At 39.9% G+C, this 15,249-nt stretch overlaps 1 protein-coding gene across 2 annotated transcripts; it reads right to left on the reverse strand.

Moving 5' to 3' along the window:
* Window positions 1–322: 322 nt before the first annotated feature.
* On the reverse strand, window positions 323–9,847 carry hepacam2 (HEPACAM family member 2). Of its 2 annotated transcripts, none has more exons than XM_023408825.2 (9): window positions 9,643–9,847; window positions 5,747–6,121; window positions 5,348–5,635; window positions 3,272–3,571; window positions 2,173–2,298; window positions 1,794–1,815; window positions 1,654–1,688; window positions 1,330–1,406; window positions 323–1,238 (listed from the first exon to the last, which is right to left on the reverse strand). In XM_023408825.2, exons 1-9 carry the CDS (start codon window positions 9,698–9,700, stop codon window positions 1,128–1,130), a joined length of 1,392 nt encoding a protein of 463 aa, XP_023264593.1. In that variant the 5' UTR covers window positions 9,701–9,847; the 3' UTR covers window positions 323–1,127. The 2 variants fall into 2 exon arrangements, with proteins under 2 accessions (XP_023264593.1, XP_023264594.1); XM_023408826.2 differs by having other exon boundaries at window positions 1,330–1,403; window positions 9,643–9,846.
* Between the last annotated feature and the right edge of the window lie 5,402 nt (window positions 9,848–15,249).

Raw genomic sequence — 15,249 nt, forward strand, 5'->3', positions numbered from 1 at the left:
GAGGGAAACAAACACTCTGCAGCAATGGCGGGAGACCAACTACAACTCATACAACTCATAGACAAGAGATCAGAGCCAGGACATCAGACAAAGACTCACTGTGAAGCAACAAAACAAGTGACATCTTTGCTGTCTTCATCAAATATTTGTAGGATCTGTGACATAGAGTATGTTCATTTTTAAGCCCTGACATTTATTGCCATTTGAGGAAAATGACAAATATAATGAAAAATACCAATATTAATTGCAGAAATTATAAAATGATATACACTGTCTTTGTCTGATTGTGGGCAACAATCACAAATTCAAAAATGAACCAAAATAGTAAACAGTTATATCTTTAATAAAGTAAAAAACAAACTGTACAATAATTTAAGAGTTATTAATCATTTCAGCATTTCATTATATCTATGTTGAGCAGAAAGAAAATGCTACATTTGAGGAAACAGGGTTAAGAGTTTCTATGGGAATAAATAGATTTCAGCAAAACATAGATATAGAATAATATGTATAAAGAATCTGCAGTGTAGTCCATGTACAATATATACATTTAACCTAAATATATTCAATACAAGAAAATCCATTCATTATAACACTTGTCTTCTCATAAACCAGACTCTCTTTGGGGGGAAATGTTAAATTACAAAGATATTATTGAACTTGCAAATAAAACTTCAATAATTAAAATATTAGATATATTTTTTAAATAGTGATCTAGGTACAGGAATTTAGCTTGTAAGCACCTTATAAAATATTCATAATAATGTAAAAATAGCTACTACTAACTTGCTTAGTTTAATATGATTTTCATTTTTGAATGGAAAAAAACAAAACAATTCCATCTTCAGTTATACTTGCACATAAAAAATCAAGCCATTCATACACACATTTTCATATCACAATAATGTCAGCAAAAGACATTTAACGTCTGTCCCGAACTCTGGACAATAACAGTGCACGATCAGGTTGTATAGTCACACTAGTCTCCTTCATCGCTTGTGCAAAAAAAGTGGGCCACCAAATCCAGGGTTTCAGGCTTTGATATCAGAGACTAAAGAAATTAAAGCTACACAAAGAGTCTTCAAGTGAAATGACTGTAAGTTACATCTCAACTCTCCAGCTGAACGTTACTCCAGCAAACTGTGACTGGGGGTTTCAGGATCATGTCTGATCACATCATAGATGGTGGTGTGCATATCCTGAACTGACTCGAGGCGGGCCAGAGATCTGCATGACACCTGGAGGTGAAGTCGCATAGGAAAATCAAAACCATAAAAACACAAACACATAGACAAAATGATGGTTGGCGTTCGTTTACATGTTTAATACCTGCGCAGATTCCATTTTCCCAGGTATGGAGACAAACTCGTAGATGCCAAAGTCTTCTGTTGCATCCTCGTGACCTACTGATGCACAAGTTTTAATATCAGACCAACTGTTCAGTTACAGTAACAATATTTCTGTCAAACTTCACAGTGACATGATGAATGTAATGACACCATAAAACCTAGCTCTGTTTTTCAGTTTAACGAAAAACCACAGCACTTTTTCCATATTATTCCCTACAATAATACTTCACATTACATATGATAAGTATATATGTAAATATAATGTAAGCATACTTAATCACATCTGTAACAAGCAGTAGTTTACCTGAACGATGGGGTTTTTTCTGCTCTGAAAGTGGTCTGCCAAAAACAGGCAAATAAAGCAGTTAATTAAAGCCTCTACAGTATGTAGATTAAAGGCACAGAAAAAAGTGTCTGTATTTATTTCATATTCAAGGCTCTTACCTGTTGTAAATGCTCATAAGAACTGTCAGTAACAGAGAGAAAAACAGAGGTAAATCATTATTCACAAATACAGGAATAACATTACAATATTCACCTTGACTTATTCAAAAGCAGTAGTTACTTTGCCCTGGTTACCTTCAGTTTGACTAACATTTGCAAGTTATTTACATCTATGATTAACTTTAACATATAAGACCTCGGTGCAGCAAGCCGTTAATGTTATCTTACACCAGGAAAAGGAGAAGATTAACAGCCATTATATTCAGATCGCAGCTATTCAGATATCTACATTTCAAGCTTGGAGCATGTTAATCAGAGGTAATAAGTAATACTTGGTAGAAAACCACTGACAGAGCAGCAGTAAAGGACATTATCTTACCTCTCTTAGGATGGCAGGTTCTCCTGAGGAAGACCAGCAGCATACAGCCGATGATGAACAAAGAGCAGACAGTAATGGCTGCCAGTGGAAAAACAGAGCTGCCCTCCTGAGTGTGCTTTTCCTTCCCTATGAACAAACACAGGACAAACTGATATTAACACTCATGTTAGCTGAGCTAGCAGTGTGGATCGCTGTGAAATTTGCAATAGATATTCAAGGTCCTTATAAGGTTTTTATTTATAATGATATATCAGGTTATCGCCATTATCAGGTCAGAGTTGCAAGTTGTCCAATACTTTGGTTTATATCGTGCTAGTTAGCAAATCTTAGCATGCTAACAGATTGAACTAAAACCCGGTTAAGTATTACCTGCTAAATATCAGCATGTTAGCATTATCAATGTGAGCACGGTAGCTTCCTGATATTAGCATTTAGCCTAAAGCACTGGTGTGCATAAATAGCTATAACAGTAGCTAACATGGCTGAAGTCTCCTATAGATTTATGAAAAGGTTAGTCATCAGAGGATTTCTTGGAAAGGCTCATAAGTGATTCTGATGTCAATAAAAAATATGAATGCTGTCATGACTTCTGTTGACTCAATAAACAGCATTTTCAATCATAGCCAGTATCAGCAGTAGCCATCAGTGAGCCTGTCTCAGTATCACCAAGACAACATATCAACGTCGCGGTTGTCACACAGAAACTCCACATGCTATAAAACTTAGTCAACAAATACAACAGCTGTCTTCCTCTGTTTACTTTCCCAGCCACTGAACTTTAATACAGGCTGCAGGTGCTGGAACCTAGCAACAGGGATAAAACCAGACTTTAATAATAGCCATGAATATTTCAGGTTATATCCATAACCTGGTTTCACTTCTCACCTGTTGTGCATGTACTGCCTCATCTGCAGCATTTCATCTACCCAGGTGTTCCCAAAACTGGCCAGTGTTTGCCATTGTCAAGATATATCTCTCATAGTTCATCAACCTCTTCTGCTTTTGGCACAACGCACTGTTTACAGAGTGTTTATCTCAGAGGATTCCCATAACCTACCCACGCTCTGCTCCTTCTCGCCATGTTCCACCCTCTACCCACCTGTTCCTAAACTGGCCACCACCAGAGTAAACTGGGCCTCGTCCTGCTTCTGTGTCACGTTGTTGAAGGCACGGCACAGGTACTCTTCAGCCTGGGCCAATCTGTAGGACAGCACCTCCAGCCGCGGGCCCTCAGTGATGACATGGGTTGAATTGCTGCTCTTGGAGATCCAGACATAGCTGTTGGGTGGATTGGAATCAGCCTGGCATTCAAAGAAGGCCAGTTCTCCTGGGTTGATGGTGAACACCTCTCCTGTCCGCAGGCCCTGGCCTGAGTTCACCTCCAGATTGTAGGGGCCATCTGTGGGGGCAAACAATGGGTTCAGGGAAACATGACAGTTTGCTACTGCTTTATTATACAGAATTGTTACTTTACTATGAATTGTCTTATTGTAATGCATGATGGGACAGCAATGGGCTTATGGTCGGTGAAGTGAATTTTTGACTACAAGTTCCCAGGTTCAAGAGCAGCAGGTAATCCCCTGAATTACAGTTGGGGTGCCCTTGAACAAGGCACTGAACCTACCAAACAGCTCTAGTGGAGATGTCAGGTTAGCTGAAGTAAAATGACAAATGAATGAATGAATGTAAAATGAGAAAACAATTCTAACACTACAAGGGTGATTGAGTATTTCATCACTCATATGACCTGAATTTGTGCAAGACTTTACTGCTTGCTGTAAAATGATACATTGACCTCCAGGTATCCGATGAGAAAAGATACTACCTTTAAAATGTCAGATTAAGATTTTTGTTCTTTTTGTGCTCAACAGCAGAATTAAATTTCTACAGTAGAAGTACCAAGTGAATCTGTTCAAGATCAATGTTAGTTCTTGGCATCAGTCAGTTTCAACATGAATGCCTAGAGTATAAGACTACAAATAGAAATTTAGAAAACAAATAAGACATTGTCAGTTGCACATTAACATTAATAAAGACTGTGTGGAATAGAAAGTGAACATGATAAACCTGAGGGAGGTATTTTAACTGTTATTGAATGTTAAAACAAACATGCTTTGTCTATGCAAACAGAACTGCTAAATGTACTTAGTAGTACAGTTCTCACTGCTGAATTACTATATTAACACACCCGCTGTTTGAAAACACTGACTAAAAGAGATAGTGAAAAATTAAAATTACAGGGATGTCCCAGGGATAAATGTACTACATCTTTAATGTCCCCTCAGTTTTGTTAAAAATTAAAACTCATTCAAATGAATTCATGTTAATATTATACAAAGATTCTTTGAGGTTCAACCAAAAACTCACACAACCAGGAGTGTATCAAAGTCTACACGCTTTATGGTAGAACAGAGGAGCTCTGTGAGATAAGTCTGCGCCCATGCAAATACGATCCCCTAACAGTCACGTGCTTTCAGTTGTCAGTAAGTAGTCTGATTTCACAGAAATTTACATACAACCTAGTATTTCCAGGAGACCAGTGCAAAAGAGGAAATACAAAAGCAGATGTACTCTATGTATTGTTATTAATGTCTCTGACAAATTAGATTTTAAAAAACAAAACAAAAAACATCATACCTTACCATACCATACACCGTACATCACAATTTCTTTTAGGGAAAGTTAACGAAAGTAAACTTCAAAGGCTGGGCTATATATATATATATACCCAATGATAACAGACCTGGTCAAAATGTGTGCCAAATAACAAGCAATTGAAAGCAATCACACACTATAGTTGACTTCCTTTGTCTACATTGTTGATTTTAAGTTGGTTCACTTAGGTTAATCCTACCTAATCACAAGTTAGCAACAGCTTGTAAAAAAAAAAAAAAAAAAAGTCACATGACTTTAGAGAGAGATTGCAGGAACCAGGGAGGTAAAACAAATTTGATTCCAGTCCCTGTAATATTATCTTGGCATTATAGATTTCTTTTTGCTATTATTGATCGCTTCTGGTGTTCACAGCTTTCACATGAAAGTAGCTGCTGGTTATGAGCTGCCAACATCCATCTCCTTGATCTATATTATAAAACCTCCTTTCTCCATGTTATAAAACAGAAAAAGAGGGAGAGGGGGAAGAGGAAGGAGAAATACGATGGCTATATTTACTCACAGTAAACATTGAGTTCCACGCTCCTGCTGTGTCGACCCGGGCTAACTGGGTTGCTGGCCACACAGTGATAAGTTCCCTTGTCTTCTTTCCTCACAGGACTGATTAGGAGTGTAGCTTTGCCTCGAGAGAAGTGGAATCTGTCACTAGGACCCAGCAAGATGTTGTCCCTCAGCCACTGGAACACAACTCTTGTTCCTCTCTCAACAGAGCAAGTCAAGGTTACGTTTGCCTTGTCCTCAACAACTGCGTAGGACGGGTTCTTCTCAATGACTGGAGTGGACACAGGGACTGAGGAAAAAACAGGAAATGCTGGTAAATTTGGGGCTATGTCCAATAAATGTCATCAAACAGGTAATCGTGACCGGACAGATCAGATCTGAAGGTCATTTAAACACTCACCGTCCACTGTCACATGCACAGTTCTCTCCTCCTTGATAACCAGTCCTGTCTTGTTATGAAACTCTATGTTGAGACTCAGATGATAATCGCCTTCATCGTCCTGGCCTAATTTCTTGATTGTTAAAGACACATTGGGTTTTTCGAAGCGGAGGTTGTTGCGGTACATCATGTCAGTGATTGTGGCCTGTTTGGTAAACGTAACCAATGTGGTCCTGCTGCCACTCGGCCTGGTGTGGGACCAAGTTCCCTGGATCTCAGCGTCGGCCAGCGGAAAGCGAGTTTCCACGGACAGGAGCAGTGGCTTCCCTTCAATGCCATGATGGACTAATGAAGGGATGTGAATGAAATCAGAGCTGACCTCTGTGGTGGTGGAGACTGTGGGAGAAGTAAATGAGAGAGAGGTAAAGACAGAGAGTTATCGTTATTGCACAAGTGGCAACATCCAGTAGGCTTCATACAGTGCCCATCATTCCTGATATAAAGCTTGTTGCAGAAAGTGGATATATTCTTTTGATGATTTAGACTCATTTAGACATTTTAGGGATAATCACCCAAGGTGCCTAAAGTCCAGAATGTCTGAAATGTATGAAACTTAGTTACAAATTAAAAGTTATCATGCATATGTTGCTATATGAATTACATCTATGTCATGAATTACATGATATAGATATTGGAAAAATATTGTGCTATTGATCAGATGGAGTGAGAGTAACAATTTAAAAGATTAACTCAGGTATGTTTTGACTGTCTGTTCTATAATCTGTATCCTAGTCCTGAAATTGTCCAAGTCCTGAAACTGTAGTGAGTTAATATTGACCCAGCTCACTACAGAGTGACTTGTTGTCAAACAAGGATGAAGCCTGTCTCTTTGATCCTGACTTGTCACAAAACAAACACTTGGGCTCTCTTAAGTAACTAACTGCTGATTTATTGCACCTTGCAGTCTGTTGAAGCTTTGGCTGGTTGCCAGGAGAGCTTGTTCACTGGTAACAAACTGAAAACACAACTGGGAATAACTCATCTTCAACTGTGTTGAAAAGATGAAATGTCATTATTTATGTATTTATTCCATAGACATCCCCTGGCTCTGATTGGCTTGTGGTAGTTTTTTTTTAAATAATTTCTCTCTTTTGAATATTCTCTTAATGATCTATTGTTCAAGGCAATGCAAGAGCACAAGAATTTCTCACTCACTCACTCACTCACTCACTCACTCACTCACTCACTCACTCACTCACTCACTCACTCACTCCTTGAAGCTCTGAGGGACTGGATCACACCTTAGCCAGCATAAGCAATGCATCTGACAGGACTTGAGCCAAGAGCTAGTAGCTCCAGTGGTGATCAGGAGGGGCATTAGACAATGTTGCAACAGCTCTAATTTATTATTTATGATATTGACTGAATTATTGTCGATTGTGATTAAGAATGACTTGACTGGGGGCATAAATATTATGGGAAACACATTGTAAGTCAATTTGCAGATGATACAACACTCTTTTTTAAAAGATGAAAAACACATGTTCACTGTGCTTGACTCCATTAATCATTCTCCAAAGCAACAGGTGTGACAAATGTGAAATAATTGCCTTACATGATCAACTGGCACACTCAATTTGTAACACAAGTCAAATATGTAGAAATCACTGTTCCCAGGAATAAAGAAATGAGGGAGAAACAAAACATTTGTAAAAACATGGATAAATATAAAACAATTTCGAATTCTCGACTACAGAGGGACACAACTATATTCATGAGGGTCTTACTATCTAAGATGGAAAGGCTATCAAGAGCTATTCATATTTTTCACAAAAAAATTCATCCAGACAAAATGACTCGATTAATAAAGTTATTTAAATTATTACATTAGATACATTACATTACATTTTGTCATTATATTAGGAAAGCTGACATAGTTTAGTGTCGCAGAGAGGAGTCTGAATGCCACAGTCGTTAATGGTGCTCTAAAATTTATTCTGCACAAAGACTCCTTTTGGTTTAGTAACCCAATTTTCTATTGCAATGTGATTATGATTTGTACAAACTGCCTGTGAAGTTATCAAATTTCCACCAGCAGGTTCCCCTTTATTGGAACTTTAACATAATTTTACACCAATAATCGGAAATTATTGTTTATAGGAACTTGGATGGAAAAGGGAATGTGGGCTGTGTTTGACCGATGAGTTTGTACTTTTTTAAACCATTGCGATTTTTGTGATAAATGTAATCTCCTCAAGTTATCAATCATATTGAAGTTATCAACTTAAATAGAAAAAAAAATGTTTTTTCAAGAATACATTTCTGATTATTGAACTATATATATATATATATATATATATATATATATATTTATATATAAAACTAACAAAACACTAAACATATATCTTTCTCATGCCCTTTAATGCAAGTATAATTAATATGACCTGATTGTGTCATTTGGCAGGAAAATTTAACATCAAACTCATTTTCAAGTTTAAGTTTGAGGTGAATTAGTGGACTTTGTTTTGGCACCATGTTGAGATGAGTATCAGCATGTGAGGAGGAAGTGCTACTGTGTAACAAACTCGCTAAAACCTCTAATTTTTTGTCTCATGTAATCCCTTTTAATCTCTTCCCGTTTCTCTTGTATCACTTTGTCTTACTTCTGTCTGTATAATTTCTGTTTCCCTAAGACTGTTCATTTGCTGATGATTCCAGAAACCTGAAGATGGTTGAGTGATACATGCAGCGTTGACACCCCACACGACACGTTCCACTCTTACAGGCCTGCAGGCCAGTTTCTATGTATGTGTGTGTGTGTGTGTGTGTGTGTGTGTGTGTGTGTGTGTGTGTGTGTGTGTGTCAGTAGCAGCAGTGTGCCTGTGTTTACAACAGCTGAGATCTGGTGAAAAGGAAGAATGAGGAGGAGTGTGCCGAGCCCGCTCCTCCACTGTTGTCCCCAAACAACACAGATATTGTTGCGGTGATACAGAGGAGATTAGAGAGACAATGCTCTTTAAGGTGAGAGGATACCTTAGTTTGGTGTTCATGCACACAGACACACACACATTCAAACAACTACATGAGGAGACCCACAAGCACCTGCCTCTTATCACCCTCACACACATCTAAGTTGTTTGGACACTAAACAAAGTCACCCGGTGCGTGTCCGAACGCCACCATCTTCTGTCCTTCTTCAGATAAGACAAATAGTGCTCCTCATGGAAGGTTGATGATACAAACATCAAAGCAGGGGAGAGTCCATGTTTGAGGGACTTTTCTGTTAGATTTATCTGGTCATGTGAGAGAAGCCGGTACGTGTCTGTTATCACTGAGTCACAGAACTGTGGCCTAGGTCACTTCTTCTTTCCACTGACCCTATCATGCTGTCTTTACCTAACAGCCAACAATAGTAGAAAAGCTAATTCTGTAAAGTCACACGGTGATGACTATGAAAAGGACATGCAAAGCAAACCAAGACAGACTCTAAGGAACACTTCAAAGACTCAAATATGCATTGAAAAGGGCTGTGGAGAAGTTCACATACTTCTGCGTAAAGAACTAGATTTTTGCCCAAAATGTAATAATATAAAAATGGCTAGTTTAACTTTTTTTTTTAAATTCACTTCTTGCGCCATATGATCTATTTTTGTGTTTTTTTTGCAAAATTTTGCAAGCCAGTTTCTGCTTCCCTGACCTGAATGCTTTAAAGACAAAGGATTTCACAAGTTTTCAGTGAACATTTTGTTGCTGCACACCACAAAAAAAAGAAAAACTTCCTCCTCACCTCACCCCTTCTTTTTACCCTGCCAACCAAGCAAACACAGCAACCGCAGTGACTACTATAGCTGCACCAACACAGCACTGACAACTCAAGCACAACACCCCACCGCAACACCTTCGCATGCGACGCTCACCTGTTAAGATGAACAGGACGGAGTAGACATAGAGCGCTGTTCTTCCTGTGGCCTCCATGGCATCTTATCCTCTTGGGATGTGTGGGACTTCTGACGGGCAGGCAGGGAGTGAGGGATGGAGGAAGGAGGAGAGGAGAGCAGAGGAGTGGAAGAGAAAGAGGTGGAGGAAGAGGAGGAGGAGGAGGAGGAGAGAAATGTGACTGGTTGTGGTGACAACATTTGCCAGGGAAATAAGAGGAGCTAGTTTTAACCTGCATACACCCAGGCCCCTCCCCGTGTGACGCCAGGAGGAAGAAGAGGTCCACCTGGCAGAGAGATAGCACAGTGTGGTCCTCACACATATACACACACACACACACATACAGAGAGAGAGAGAGCTGCCCTAAGGCTGCGGGTTTTACTCTGTCAAAGAGAAACTGAGACATAAAGCTGTAAAAGGATAGTGGAGAGCAGAATGGAAGCCGTTTCTTTACATCACCATACACCAGCTGTCTGCTCCTTCAGTCCCTCAGGCTGTGAAACAGAGAAAAAGCAGACAGACAGACAGACAGACAGACAAACAGACAAACAGACAAAAAGACAGACAGACAGGGAGCTGTTAACACGGTTAGCAATCAGTTATTCTGTCTGTAGTGATTTTGTGATGAAGAAATGAGAGGACTAAAAGACAAAGAGGCTGATACTGGGATGAGGATTGGTTTCCTGATACCAACACGTATTATTGACCTTTCAGATGCCTTCAGGATACAGACTCTCATCAAGGTCTTTTTGATATTGTTTTTCAGCCCTGGAGGAGGCACTGTGGATAAAAAAGTATTCCAAGACAGAAAAATCAGGAATTAATTATTGTCTCTAAACACAAGTCGTGTGTGCCACAGTGAGGCAATCACAAACTTCTTTCTTGTTCTTTGTATCTATTGATTTATTTTATTCTACTTAATCAGTTGTACCCTATTCCTTAATTTTTCATCTCATTTTTGAATTGTATTATCCTTGATGCTTTGGCAATGTTCTTCACCTAATATTCAAACCACCAGAGCATGCTGAATTGAAAAATTGAATTGAATTGAGTAGTGTGTTTTTTTTACTCCCTTTTCCAGTGAAGAAACTGTGTTTTGTTTGTTTCTGAAACCACAAAGACCAAGAGTCCCTGATATGATGGTTCCAGGGCAGCATGCGTTCTGATCAATTTTCAAAGAATTTCTTGTTGTAAGATTTTTCTTTTTTCATTCTGCTATTCAGACAATAACAGACACAAAACAGTCACATGTTAAACACTTAAACACTCACCATGTCCTCTTAGTGACTTGTGCAAAAGAGTTTCTTTTTTTCTCCATGGTCATCCTCTGAAAGGATGTAGTGAAAGTTAGGACTGAACTGCAGAGTGGATGAATTAGGCCATTGTAGACAGTGTAAATGGGTGCCTAGTTTGGTGATGGCACCATTAAAGAAAGTCATTATTTTCTCTGCTGTCAAGAACTCCATCATGGGACGCCCATTTACTGAGAAAACTAAGGACAATCATTATGATTGTGGGAAACAAATTTTGGTCCACATTTGACAAACTGAACTCAGATTTGAAAAAGTAATGCAATACAGATGATCTCAGTTAAATGTCCTTCACATAAAACAATCAGTGATGCTTTCAGTTACTGTTCGGCTGTTAGAAAAAAATGTAAAAAGCAGTATTGTATTTGCATTTGTAATATAAATTTGTTCTTTCCTGACTTTCTCCACTTAACCTGCAAGTTCCCTTTTTACCTTTAGATGGAGTCAGTGCATCATTTGCTAGACAAAGTCGGCCATGCGGCCGCTCTGTAGCAGTGGCTCCCAACCTCTCTTTCTGTGACACTTTAAATTGGAACAATGTCTACTTACACCATGATACGCATATGTTTATAAGCTTTGAGCAGAGTGATGCTCTTTGAATTTTTTTTTTTTTAAATGTATCGTCGTTCACAATAAAACAGTAAAAAATTAGAGAGAAGTAAAAAATAAAAATAAAAAAAATGTCTGGATAGTAGACATTTCATTTATTATCTGACCCCTTGGATTTACTTTGCAATCCCCCTCAAGAGTCCAGACCCCCAAGTTGGAAATCACTCCTTTATGGTATTCTGTGGCTTTGGTAGATTTTATTTTTTCTTGACTTTATTTGACTGTGCAGCTTGTCTAGTTCAAAAAAATGTTTCAGCCATCCTTACGTTCAGGTCCTTTTCAGTTTATCTTGTATCTCACTGTCACATATGATCATATTGTGAAGAATATATGGCTGCTGTCAAGTGAATATCATGTATCTCCAAAGATGAAGTGAAGGATTATGTGTTCATTAATGGACTGAAAAAATTCTCTCACATCTTAAGCCAAGTAAATCATTTCAAATCTATTAGATGAACTGAAAAAAAATCCATTGTCACAAAGCTGAAAACAGTTTCTGAAAGCTGAAGAGGTGACTTGTAGAGATACATGGTTTTCACTGGAGCAAACAATCTATTACATTATCATGCTTTGATGCCCCTCCCTGTAATGGTTTGGATCATTTGTGATTTGAGAGTTTTATATTATTCCTTTGAGTGAGGTTGCTCCATGTAAGAGCACTGACTAACGCCAAAAGCATTACAACACAGCATGTTAAATGTTGTGTATTTTCATTCAGAACGGAACAACATATTGTCATAAGACTGGGGTATATTGAGAAACAAACTGAGCTTACCTAATTTCTGGTTGAGCATGTTTTGGCCTGACCTTTTGATTTGACACTCTGCCTGGTGAGTGACGAGGAAGAAAAGTACATCCACCCTTGACCTATGGTAGAGACAATATCAAAACAACCTTTATATAATTCATGAATTTCATCCACAGCAGCATGGATGCTCATTTGTGACAGAAAGTATCACAAATGCTCAGTGAGTGGCTTTGGTCTGCAAAATTTTGCAATCCCCAAACCCCATCCCTGTTCATGCACTTCCTCTTACATTATTATGAATGAAACAATCAGTAGCAGCTGCCTGAAATCAAGTGGATTTTGGTCTGGTCTGGCTTGGCACCAGTAACTTATGGGAGACTATGGTATAGCCTGGTATGGCCTTTTTTTGGCCCGCCCTTCCAAAACCAGAACAGAGCAGTTGAGTGACACACCCACACCCTTACACACACACAACCTCAAATGGGGGCCCTCTTGCTGTGTCAAAAGCATGTCACATTTTCCATTTTCAGCCTCCCAGCTTATGTCTGTGACTGTTGCCACATTTCACCACAGCTCAACCCCTCCACAGTCTTGGCCTCCTGCTGCCTCCTCCTCTTCCACTTCATTGTCATCACGTGTTATCTTGTCCTCCTTCCTCTTGTGGTTCTAAATCATTTTCATAAAGTTATGTTTGATGAATTACACCCACCTAAACTCCTACTCACTCTTTTTCACTTCATCTCTGCCCAACTCCTTTTGGATCATTTTCTCTCCTCCCAAACTCCTGTATCTGTCCCGCCTCAGTATCTTCTTCTCCTTCTTCTTCTTCTTCTTCTCTTTTTGATCCTTCCTTTCCTCCTCTTTCATTCTTCCTCTCCTCTAGCAGCCTTGGCCTCCAGCTGCAGACACTCAGAGTAGACACAGCACACCAGCCCACATCAAGGCCACACTATTGGCACACGTGTGTGCATGTGCGTGTGTGTGTGTGTCTGGAGCAGTCGTTACAGTGGGGCCACATAGGGTGTGAGTGGCCTGCTGTGATATACTGTAGGCTCCCATACACGTTCTTTTCATAGTCCAAAAAAAAGGCAACTGTAGCTGTGTGAAGGGCCTCTTGGTTTTGTCAGCGAGGATGCTGGAGTGCAGGATGAACTCACATGTGACGTCGGGAACTCTCTCCTGTACAGAGCACCAATTCAAGTCATATGGAAGAATCATTCACAGGAAAAGCCCGCACTCATGCTCTCACGCACACAATCAATTACTGTGCAACCAAAACGAGAAGCGGGCGCGTACAGTGGTGCTTTTGAGGTTGTTGATAAGAGGATGTCACACCTTGGATGACAACTTGAAATGCTTTTTGGCATTATAAGTAGAAATGTTAGCCCATTACTGAGAGAGAGCAAGAGGAAGAGAGAGAGAGAGAGAGCGGGGTTAAGTGGAGTGAGGGAGCACAAAAGAAAGGGGGCTGGGATGTCTGCGTGGCCTGTGAGTGATTTGATTGGATGACAACATTTGATTCACACACAAAGATTTATAACAGTGGGAAACATAGAATGTTGGACACACATGCTGCAGAGTGTGCGTGCACACATGTGTGTGGGTGTATGCAGGCGCATGTTTTTCCCTTATGCTCGCATGTGAGCTAAAGTTTTTTACTGCTGCACCGTTGAACCCTTCTATCTCTCTATGGATCTGACTGTTGTTCCCTCTGTAGCACCTTGAGCTGAGTGTCTGATCCAGAGAGTGTGGGTCGAGCCGACGCCTCCGCTTTTCTCCACCCTGAACTGCCACCGTCAGGGGAAGCAGAGTGAGACTCTGAGACAGCATGTGTGTGTGTGTGTGTGTGTGTGTGTGTGTGTGTGTGTGTGTGTGTGTGTGTGTGTGTGAGACTGTGTGTGAGACTGTGTGTGTGTGTGAGACTGTGTGTCTGGTGGCAAGAGCCTCACCCCTTTAACGCATTCCACTATCTTGCGCCCACGCACTCACCATGTGACCCACAGTCAATGACAGGAAATAAGCTGCCGTCAAATCCTGCTGCCTGCGACCCAGATCCTCTTCTGCTTCCAGTCAAACACTCAGCATTGTGTGATCAACCCCTAACACACTCACAGCACAGAGTTTAATGTAAATCTATAGGAATATAGGTTTGTGTGTGTGTGTGTGTGTGTGTGTGTGTGTGTGTGTGTGTGTGTGTGTGTGTGTGTGTGTGTGTGTGTGCGCCCCCCCCACTGTCATTGCTTTGCCTCACCTGAGTAATTGCTTTCTTAATTCAAAAGAAATGCAGTGAATGTGATTGAGCACATACTTACTTAAATACTCATAACACAGAGTGTACATTCACTGCAGCGCATGTGACACGGTGTCTGTCAATGGCAGGTGTAGCACTGATAAAAACTTTCCTCAGCAGTTGTGTTTACATAGTTGACACCCATATACACACAGAGACATATTATCTTGTTTCCTGTTCTCCAGTCAAATGTTCCTAAGAGAGATTCAAAATCAGAGATTCTTACTCAGAACAGACTTTTTTGAGAAATCTGTCATTCTGAGGGGACAAAGAAAAACTAGACTAGAGTATGAAAAGTGTCTACTCCAGACATGACTAACTAAAATGTCCCTGCAGTGTGAAGTGTGTATTTACTAAACCAGAGAAATGAAAGTGCACAGTTATTCCATTGCAGCAATGACTCTTTAATTAATTCCAAGGTAGTTTTTCGTCCAACACACACACACATCTATGAAAAATAGGTGTTTACATCGCACATGCCACAAACCAAATTGGTGTGTGTGTGTGTGTGTGTGTGTGTGTGTGTGTGTGTGTGTGTGTGTGTGTGTGTGTGTGTGTGTGGTTGGGTGCACGTGCATGCATACAGAGTTGAATGGACACAGCCACCTCTATGTTCTCTCCAGCAGTAAAC

The sequence above is a fragment of the Seriola lalandi genome, unplaced genomic scaffold (genome assembly GCF_002814215.2).
Source record: "Seriola lalandi dorsalis isolate HSWRI2012SDOR001 ecotype SW California unplaced genomic scaffold, Sedor1 jcf7180002054374, whole genome shotgun sequence".
Lineage (NCBI taxonomy): Eukaryota > Metazoa > Chordata > Actinopteri > Carangiformes > Carangidae > Seriola > Seriola lalandi.